We start from the raw sequence: 10395 nt of genomic DNA on the forward strand, positions 1-10395 counted from the left end.
CTATACACTAACTAGCAGCCAGAGAAATTAGGAAAACTAACCCATTTATAATTGCATTTAAAATAATACTTAGGAATAAATTTAACAGAAGAAGTGAAAGACCTGTACTCTTAAAAACTATAAGATGTTCATGAAAGAAATTGAAGATGACACAAGTAAATGGAAAGATATACCATATTCATGGATTGGAAAATTAATATTGTTAAAATGTCCACATTACCCAAAGCATTATACAGATTCAATGCAATCTTTCTTAATGTACCAATAGCATTTTTCTCAGAAGTAAAACAAATAATCCTAAAATTTGTATGGAACCACAAAAACAAACAAACAAACAAACAAATCTGAATAGCCAAAACAATCTTAAAAAAGAACAAAGCAGGAAGTATCACACTCCCAGATTTCAAATTATACTACAAAGCTATAGTAATCAAAAAAGTATGGTACTGGCACTAAAATAAACACATAGATCAGTGGAACAATAGAGAGCCCTAAAGTAAATCCACACTTCTTTTTTTAAAAAAAGATTTTATTTATTTATTTGAGAAAGAGTGAGCATGACCAGGAGGGACAGACGGGGGAGAAGTGGACTCCCCACTGAGCAGGGAGCCACATGTGGGGCTCAATCCCAGAACCCTGAGATCATGACCTGAGCTGAAGGCAGATACTTAACTGAGCCACCCAGGGACCCCTAAACCCACACTTCTATGGTTAATTAACCTATGACAAAGCTAGGCAAGAATATACAATGGGGAAAAGACAGTCTTTCTAATAAATGGTGTTGGGTAAACTGGACAGTTACATGGAAAAGACTAAACTCGACTACTTTATTAACCCATATACAAAAAATAAAATAAAGACCTAAATGTAAGACCTGAAACCATAAAACTCCTAAAACAAGTGGTAAACTCTTGATATCAGTTTTAGCAACATTTTTTTAGATCTATCTCCCCAGGCAAAGGCAACAAAAGCAAAAATAAACTGTTGGGACTATATGAACAGCACAGCAAAGAAAACCATCAACAAAATGTAAAGGCAAACTACTGAATGGGAGAAGATATTTGCAAATGATATATCCAGTAAGGGGTTAATATCCAAAATACATAAAGAATTCATACAATTAAAAAAATCAAATTAAAAAATGGGCAGAAGACCTAAGTAGACATTTTTCCAAAGAAGACCTACAGACAGCCAACAGACACATGAAAACATGCTCAACATCACTAATCATCAGGGAAATGAAATGCAAATCAAAACCAAAATGAGGTATCATCTCACACCTGTCAGTATGGCTATTACCAAACAGACAAAAAATAACAAGTGTTGGCTTGGATGTGGAGAAAAAGTAACCCTCATGCACTATTGATAGGAATATAAATTTGTGCAGCTACTGTGAATAACAGTACAGAAGTACCTTCAAAAATTAAAAATAGAAATACCATATATATGATCCAGCAATTCCATGTCTGGGTATTTATCCAAAGAAAATGCAAACAGTAATATGCACTCCTATGTTTACTGCACATTATTTACAATAGGCAAGATACAGAAGCAACCTAAGTATCCATCGATAGATGAACAGATAAAGAAGGTTTGGCACACACACACACACACACACACAATGGACTATTACTTGGGCCATAAAAAGAATGAAATCTTGCCATTTGCAACAACATGGATGGACCTAGAGGGTATTAGTGAGATAAATCAGATGGAGAAAGATAAATACCATACAATTTCACTTAAAAGTGGAATCTAAAAAACAAAACAAATGAATAAACTTAACAGAAACAGACTCACAAATACAGGGAACAAACTGATGGTTGCCAGATGGGAGGAGGGATGGGTTGGATGGGGAGAACAGATGAAGGGGTTTATGCAGTATGAACTACCATTTATAAAATAAGTAAGTCATGAGGATATAAAGTATAGGATTAGGAATATAGTCAGTAATGTTGTAATAACTTTGTATGGTAACAGATAACTGCCCTTTTTGTGGTGGGCATTTTGTAATGTATATAAATGTCAAGTCGCTATATTGTACACTTGAAACTAAAAACAATACTGTATATATCGACTATGCTTCAGTTGTAAGAAGTAAGTTAAAGAAAATATATGGACCAGATTTGGGCTTATATAAATTGGGGAAGCAAATACCAAGCAAATGGAACCACCAATATGAGCAAAAACACAGAGCTGTAAAAGGGCTTCATTTTGTTGTGGGCAGGTTGTCCATCCTACCACACACGTGGTTGGAAGCATGGGAGAAGGGAAGAATAAGGGATGATGCTGGAATAGGACTTTGCCCTTCTCCACAGTTTGGACTTTATTCTGTAGGTGGAAGGGAACCATTGAAGGCTTTTGAAAGCATGACATAATCAAATCTGATTTAGAAAGAATTCTCTTGCAGTACCAGTATTTAGCATATAATGAGGGAGAAAGCCAGAATTTGGTCGAGTTGAGAAGCTACTATCCATTCTTCCTATATAAAAAGGTTGTTGGGAGAATCAAATCAAATAAGATCATTTCTGCATTAGACTCCTGACTGCAAAAATAGGCATTCACTTAAGTTTACTTATATGATGAGAGCTTTATTATAAGGCTGAAAGTAAATATAAGGAAAAGAGGGAGCTTGTGGCCAGGCCTGGAAGAAAATTATAGAAAATCTCAGCCCCATAAATGAAATTGAATGAATTATGGCAGTTTTGAGGGAAAGTCTGTTCTGTTGTACCTTTATAGCCCAGTCTGTGAATCTGTTTTGTCTAATTTTAAGGCTTAGCTAGTCTCCATTTCTGTCCTCACTACCAACTGTCCAGCCTTCTCTATCTCGCCTTCAATTTGAGAAAATCTGATTAGGTCTGTTAAATGTCATTATCCCTATAGTTTCACGCTGGCCAGACTTAAGACTGCCTGCCTGGGTTCAAGGAGAGGGGGTCCCGTAGCACAGGCGACTGCTGTAAAAGCATTCTTCCCCAGATAAGCATGGCCCGGACTATTCCTGGCTTTAGAATATATGACATTTTGCAAACTCCTTTGAAAATGCAAATGTTATACAAATAATGCAATATATGTTAAGAAAAAAAAAAAGAAGAAGAAGAAGGTAGCAGGAGGGGAAGAATGAAGGGGGGGAAATCGGAGGGGAAGATGAACCATGAGAGACGATGGACTCTGAAAAACAAACTGAGGGTTCTAGAGGGGAGGGGGGTGGGAGGATGGGTTAGCCTGGTGATAGCTATTGAGGAGGGCACATTCTGCATGGAGCACTGGGTGTTATGCACAAACAATGAATCATGGAACACTTCATCTAAAACTAATGATGTAATGTATGGGGATTAACATAAGAAAAAATTTAAAAAATACAAAAATATAAAAAAAACTAATGATGTAATGTATGGTGATTAACATAAGAATAAAAAAAGAAAAAATGCAAATGTTATAAATGAAAGTTTTCTTTAAGGATGGACTGAGAATATCTAAGCATTGATTTCTGTAAAATGGTAACAGTAAAACATCTCTCAGAATTAAATGAGAACCTATATAAAGTGTATAGCGCAGGGCCTCTTACAAAGTAAATGCTCAGTAAGTGTAGTTAATGACAATGATATTAAGTAAAGGAATATTTGGGGGGCAATACAAAAAAAAGAAGACAGCAACTATGAAAATATTCCAGACAATTGACAGGGCTTAATGTAAAATGATGGGAATGGGAAGGAAACAACGTGGATGTGTGGGGTGAGATGCTGCTATTTAAGGGACTCTCAAATTTTAAGACTGAGAAACTGAGTGATACTATTAAATATTAGACACTGAACAGGTTTCAGGGAAGGTTTTGGGCTCATTTCATGTGCTTTGATTTTGAGTGCCAGTAGAGATCTATGTAGAAATATTCAGAAAAGAGTAAGAATCCAAGTCTGAAAGCTTGGAGTGAGGTCAGGACTGGAAGTATACACTTGGGTGTCCTCTCAGTAGTTTGACTGTAGCAGAAGTAGCAATTAGGATGCGTGCAAATCAAACCAACCTATGAATGTGTTTTATTTCACCTGCATAAGGGTTTTTGTTTTTGTTTTTTGAAGAAACTACTTGGCAAAGTTTTAAAATTGGGAGATCTTACATAAAATCTGGGTTTCTAGTTTATGAGAGGCCCAGCAACATTTTGGACCAAGATTCCTTCATGACAATATCAGAGCCTCCCCACGGTCTACATCACTCATTTACTTATGTGGTCTCTGTAAGCATTTGAATTTGAAATCCCTGCTCTTACATCCTCACCAACATTAGAAATTTCTCTATAGCTCCTAATTAGTTAATAGATACACAATGGTACCAAAAAGTTTTATTTTGCTTACTTTCAATTTTTAGCAGGGCTAACACTATTTCCATATGATAATCTACTGTCTGTAGTCCTCATGATTAAATTAATATAGTCTTCTTTAGCTATTTATCGAGAGAAGTCCTAATAGTAAAAATCCACATTTCTATCCATGATCTTAGAGGTTAGTATGGTAGGCTTTTTATCAATTATACATATAGATCTTTCATTTGGATAAGATTAGCACTTACTTTCAAAACAAAATTGTATGTATTAAGAAGCCCAACATTGCCTAAGTAATCCTTGTATTTCCTTAAATGCATTTTTCTTTTTTTCTTAGAGAATGGTTTTGTGTGATTTTCTTTTATCTCCTTAGGAGAGACTTGATAATTTTTCCATCAGGAAAGCAATTGGCAGAGTTGTATGGCTAAAAGTTAGTATACCTTTTTGGCAAAACAAGACCAACATTAAGACATAGAATAAGTTCTGAATTTAAAATACTAAAATTGGGATATTAGAGCTGAAAAAGACCTTAGATATTACCTCTTTTTTTTTTTTTAACTTTTTTTTTTTTTTTTTAAAGATTTTATTTATTTTTTTGACAGAGAGAGACATAGCGAGAGCAGGAACACAAGCAGGGGGAGTGGGAGAGGGAGAAGCAGGCTTCCCGCAGAGCAGGGAGCCCGACGCGGGACTCGATCCCAGGACTCCGGGATCATGACCTGAGCCGAAGGCAGACGCTTAACGACTGGGCCACCCAGGCGCCCTACCTCTTTTTATGGAGGAGAAAAATTGAGTCAAAAAGTATAAGTAACTTACCCAACTTCACATAGCTATTTATACCAAAAGGAAAATGCTCTCATTAAAAAAAAAAAAATTATATCACAGCATAAAGTAGGTAACTTCTACACTCATTTCCTAGTTGTCTTGACAATGTATTTTCTTTGCTTATAGTGTCAAGTACTTGTCCCTGGTGGCACTTGCCTTCATAATTCGTCCCACAGCTATCATTCCATGGATACCTTTGGTCTTCAGACATTTCTGGCAAGAACAGAAAAAGCTTGATCTTATTCTGCATCAGTTTTTACCTATAGGGTAAGTATGGCTACAATCCATCTATTAATGTCCATAACCTATAAATTAGATTGTGAACAAGATTTTACATCTCATAGTCAATTATTATATCTTCTAATGTCAATGAGAATTATCAGACTAAGGAAACAATATTTCCAAATTTATATTTTGTATTTTTATATTTATGATTATTAACTACAATTATTTTAATTTGCATAAATGGGGATCTTTGGAACTTTTCTCACTTAGAACTTTTCTATACTTCATTTCCTATTTCTCAAGTACATTTTAGAGACCCTTGATTCTTTTACATTTGTATAAGGCTTTGTAATTTATAATGTGTATTTATATATTACCTCATGACTTTCACAATTCTTGGATCTAGACAATGTAGGTATTTTTAGTTTGTAGTAAGGAAAGGGGTGGGTGGGCGAGGGCAGCTCAGTGAAATTAAACATGCGTTAGCCAGAGTCACTGGGTTGGTTGCTGTGATGGAACTGGTATTGAAACCCATGTCTTCTGTGCTCAATTCAATAGCATATATACTAAAATTGGGACAATACAAAAATTAGCATGGCCCCTGTGCAAAAAAACAAAACCAAACAAAACAAAAGCCCATGTCTTCTAATTTTGAGCTCCTAGGATCATACTTATCCCAAGTATCTAGTAGAGTATCCAAAACAGTTATTTATTGAAGGGCTGAATGCATTGATTCTTAGAACAGTAATCTTTTTAATACTGATAAAACAGTAATCTTTTAATAGTGAATACAGAGTATTCACTCTGTATGAGTATTTTTGGGTAGGAATTAAAAAGGGCTAAATCATCTTCTGCCAAGTTGCCACTGTTGTCATTTCTCAGATTTATTAACATTATCTTTAATGTATTATTCATTCAGCAAATACTTGTTTAATCCTAGTATGTGCCAGGTACTGTTCCAGATGCTGGAGATACAGCAACTTAACAAAGTCCCTGCCTTCATGAAGTTTATATTCTAGTGGGACAAGACAGAAAACTAAAAACATAGGAGTAATATCTATCTGTCAAGTGATAAATGCTATAGGGAAAAATGAGAGATAAGGATAGAATTTTTATAGGGTAACTAGGGAAGACTGTCATGATAAGGTAACATTGGAGCCAAAACCTAAAGGAATTGAGACAATAAGGAAAGAATATTCCAGGCAAAGAGACCAGCAAGTGCAAAGACCTTGACATAAAGGTGTATTTGGCGTATTTAAGGAACAGCAAGGAGACTGGTATGGCTAAAGGAGAGTGAACTTGGGAGAATATGATAATGAGGTCAGAGAGATAGCAAGGGCTCAGATTATGTAGGCTTTTACACAGGGAGATAAAAAGCCTTTTTTTTCATTGCAATACAATGTATAGTTTATTCATTCAACAAGCATTTAGCCTGCTTTGTTTCACGCATTTGATGATTCAGAAGTGAGTAAGATGCAGTGTCTATTCCCGAGGTCAAAATGGGGGGGGGGGGGGGGAGAGATATAACAGTAATTCTTGATCAGCAATATAGAGTGTTCTAAGTAGTTATATAACAAAATGTTGCAGAACAGATAATAAAAAAGCCTAATTCTGCTTGCAGGGGAAACATTAATAGAAGGTTTATAAAGTAGATGATGTTTTAAATAATATCAAAAATGAACATGAGTTTGCCAGACCTAGGGAATCAGCTGCTTCAAGCTATAAAGGCCTGGGAAGGAGCCTATTCATATAAATCAAAATGCTTGTCTTGTTTATTTTGAAGGGAAATATACAAAAGAACAAATGAGATAATGTATGTGAAAATACTTTGAAATTGTACAGTGCATAACAAATATGATTCACAGTCCTAATTAGTCTTACACTCTCAAGTGTTGGTGTACTGAGTTGGCCCCAGCCAACAGCCTTGTATGTATTAAACACCCTTTAAAAATAACCAGTTGCAGGCACCTGTGGCTCATTGGTAGAGCATGCAACTTGATCTCAGGGTCGTGAGTTCAAGCTTCATGTTGGGGGTAGAGTTTATTTTAAAAAAACACAAAATTTATCTATCACCCCACTTTACATATGAGGCATTGGAGGCTCAGAGAAGGAAATGATACCTTTAAGGTCTTTGGGCTGGTTAGGGTCAGAACTGGGACTGGAACACCAAACCTCTAGCACCTAGGGCTATTTATTTAAAAAGAAAGAAAAAAAAAAATTAAAACAGTAGCATATCCAGACAGGGAAAGTATCTCTAAATATAGAGAAAAACCTTGCATTAGTCTTAGGAAAGTTTCTAATATGTACGGACCTACTTCTCTTTGCCTTTTACATGACTTTGAGAATTTGGGACATCATTTTGTCATTCATTCTGTAAAATCAAACATAATTCAGTTGCCTTTCAGCTGCCACATTTTCACCAACAATTAGCAAGACAAAACAAAGTACAGGACATCGTTATAGATATTACAGGCATTAAGGAGATAAGAAGAGGATATTATAGGGGCAGCTGGGTGGCTCAGTCGTTAAGCGTCTGCCTTCGGCTCCAGTCATGATCCCAGGGTCCTGGGATCGAGCCCCGCATCGGGCTCCCTGCTCTGCGGGAAGCCTGCTTCTCCCTCTTCCACTCCCCCTGCTTGTGTTCCCTCTCTCGCTCTCTCTCTCTCTCTGTCAAATAAATAAATAAAATCTTAAAAAAAAAAAAAGAGGGTATTATGGACAACTTTTGCTAATAAATTTGACAACTTAAATGAAATGGACAAATTCCTAGAAAAATACAACTTACCAAAACTGACAAAAGAGGAGATAGTAAATATGAATAGTACTATATATATTAAAGTTAATTTGTAATTAAGGACTTTAAACAAAGAAACACCAGGCTCAGACGGCTTCACTGGTGAATGCTACCATATGTTTAAGGAAGAAGAAACATCAATCCACATAAACTTTTCCACAGAATAGAAAAAGAATAACATTTCCCAACTCTTGTAATGAAGATACCATACCCTTGATCCCAAAATCTGACAAGGACGTTAAAAGAAAAGTCAATTATAAATCAGTATCTCTCATGACTATGAATGCAAAATTCTTAAACAAATCTTACCAAATTGAATCTAGCAATATATTAAAAAAGAGTGGGGTGCCTGGGTGGCTCAGTTGATTAAGCATCTGACTCTTGGTTTCAGCTTGGGTCATGATCTCAGGGTCATGAGATCGGCCCCATGCTGGGTGTGGAGCCTGCTTGTGATTCTCTCCCTTTCCCTCTGCCCCTCCCTTCCCCGCTACTTGCGCACACGCTCTCTCTCTCTCTAAAAAAAAAAAGTATACATCATAACCAAGATTGGTTTTAGTTCAGGAATGTGAAGTAGGCTTAGTATTTTAAAATCAATCAGTATGATTCATGACATTAACAGAATAAAGGAGAAAATTCATAGGACAATCTTAATAGACACAGAAAAGCCACATGATAAAATTAAAAACCTACTCATGATGGGAGAGGAGGGAACAACCATTAGAAAATGTGTAATAGAAGGGGACTTCACTAATACGACAAAGATTTCTATAAAATGTTACAGCAAAATCATACTAAGTACTGAAGCACTGAAATCCTTTTCCCTGTGATCACAGAAGATACATGGATGCTCATTATTTCCCCTGCTGTTTAACAGTATATGTCCTAGCTAGTGCAGTAAGTCAGGAAAAACAAATGGTTGGAAAGGAAGAAAGAAAACTATGTGACTGTATGTAGAAAATCCAAAAGAATCTAGAGGTAAACTATTAGGGTTAGTAAATAAATTCAGCATGTTCACTAAATACAAGGTGAATATACAAATATTGATTTCATTTGGATACTAAAACTAGTGCGTAAAAGTTTGAGGAGTAACAGGATATTTATATAGTCTCAAAGTGTCTCCCCATAAAATATTTATTAATTACAAAGGATAAAATAATTTACAGTGGAAAAGTTAAGGGGTGCCTGGCTGGCTCAGTTGGCAGAGCATGCAACTCTCGATCTCAGTGTTGTGGGTTCAAACCCCACATCGGGTAAAGAGATTACTTAAAAATAAAATCTTTTATGGGCGCCTGGGTGGCTCAGTTGGTTAAGAGACTGCCTTCGGCTCAGGTCATGATCCTGGAGTCCTGGGATCGAGTCCCGCATTGGGCTCCCTGCTCAGCAGGGAGCCTGCTTCTCCCTCTGACCCTCCCCCCTCTCATGTGCTCTCTGTCTCTCTCATTCTCTCTGTCTCAAATAAATAAATAAAATCTTTAAAAAAATAAATAAATACATAAATAAAATATTTTAAAAATAAATAATAAAAAAAAAAAGGGATCAAAGTTAACATTGCCAGTAATTGGACAGATCACTATCATGAGACACCAGATCAAAAGCAGAGAAAACACCCTGTCTTTTCTATGGTATTACTGCCATAATGCATAACCTGAATCTATTCATGAAAAAACATCAGACAAACCCAAATTGAGGTACATTCTAGAAAATAACTGACCTGTATTCTTCAAAGACGCCAGTCATGAATGACAAGGAAAGATTAAGGAAATATTCTAGATTAAAGGAGACTACAGAGATAGAACAAGTTGAACACAACAAATAATCAGGGTTTTTTTTTTTCTTTGTATAAAGGATATTGGGACAATTGGTAGAATCTGAACAAGGTGTAAATTAGCCATAAAAATTTAGTATTTCATGGTTCTGATTATTTGTGATTTATGTAAGAGAATTTTGTTTTTAGGAAATACCCCTGAAGTATAGGGATAAAGGTGAATGATGTCTGCAACTTATTAAACAGTTCAGAAAATAATACAAATTTAAAGAGAAAGAAAAAGATAAAGCAAATATGGTAAAATGTTAACATTTGGGGAATCTAGGTGAAGGATTTATGGGAATTCTTTATAGTATTCTTGCAACTTTTCTCAGTCAGAGATTATGTCAAAATAAAAAATTAAAAGGAAAACAGAAATACCATTTATGGTGGCATCAAAAAACATCAGATGTCTATGAATAAAATAATGAAAGA

General features: G+C 35.7%; 1 protein-coding gene across 1 annotated transcript in view; it reads left to right on the plus strand.

The window, feature by feature from the left end:
- The window catches only part of PIGB (phosphatidylinositol glycan anchor biosynthesis class B), a 39063-nt gene that overhangs the window by 14393 nt on the left and 14275 nt on the right, over positions 1 to 10395 (plus strand). Inside the window, exon 6 of the mRNA XM_021694023.2 lies at positions 5264 to 5404. Within this exon, the coding sequence (XP_021549698.1) occupies positions 5264 to 5404 (141 nt within the window). The remainder of the gene's footprint in view (positions 1 to 5263; positions 5405 to 10395) is intronic.

Source organism: Neomonachus schauinslandi, chromosome 9 (genome assembly GCF_002201575.2).
Source record: "Neomonachus schauinslandi chromosome 9, ASM220157v2, whole genome shotgun sequence".
Lineage (NCBI taxonomy): Eukaryota > Metazoa > Chordata > Mammalia > Carnivora > Phocidae > Neomonachus > Neomonachus schauinslandi.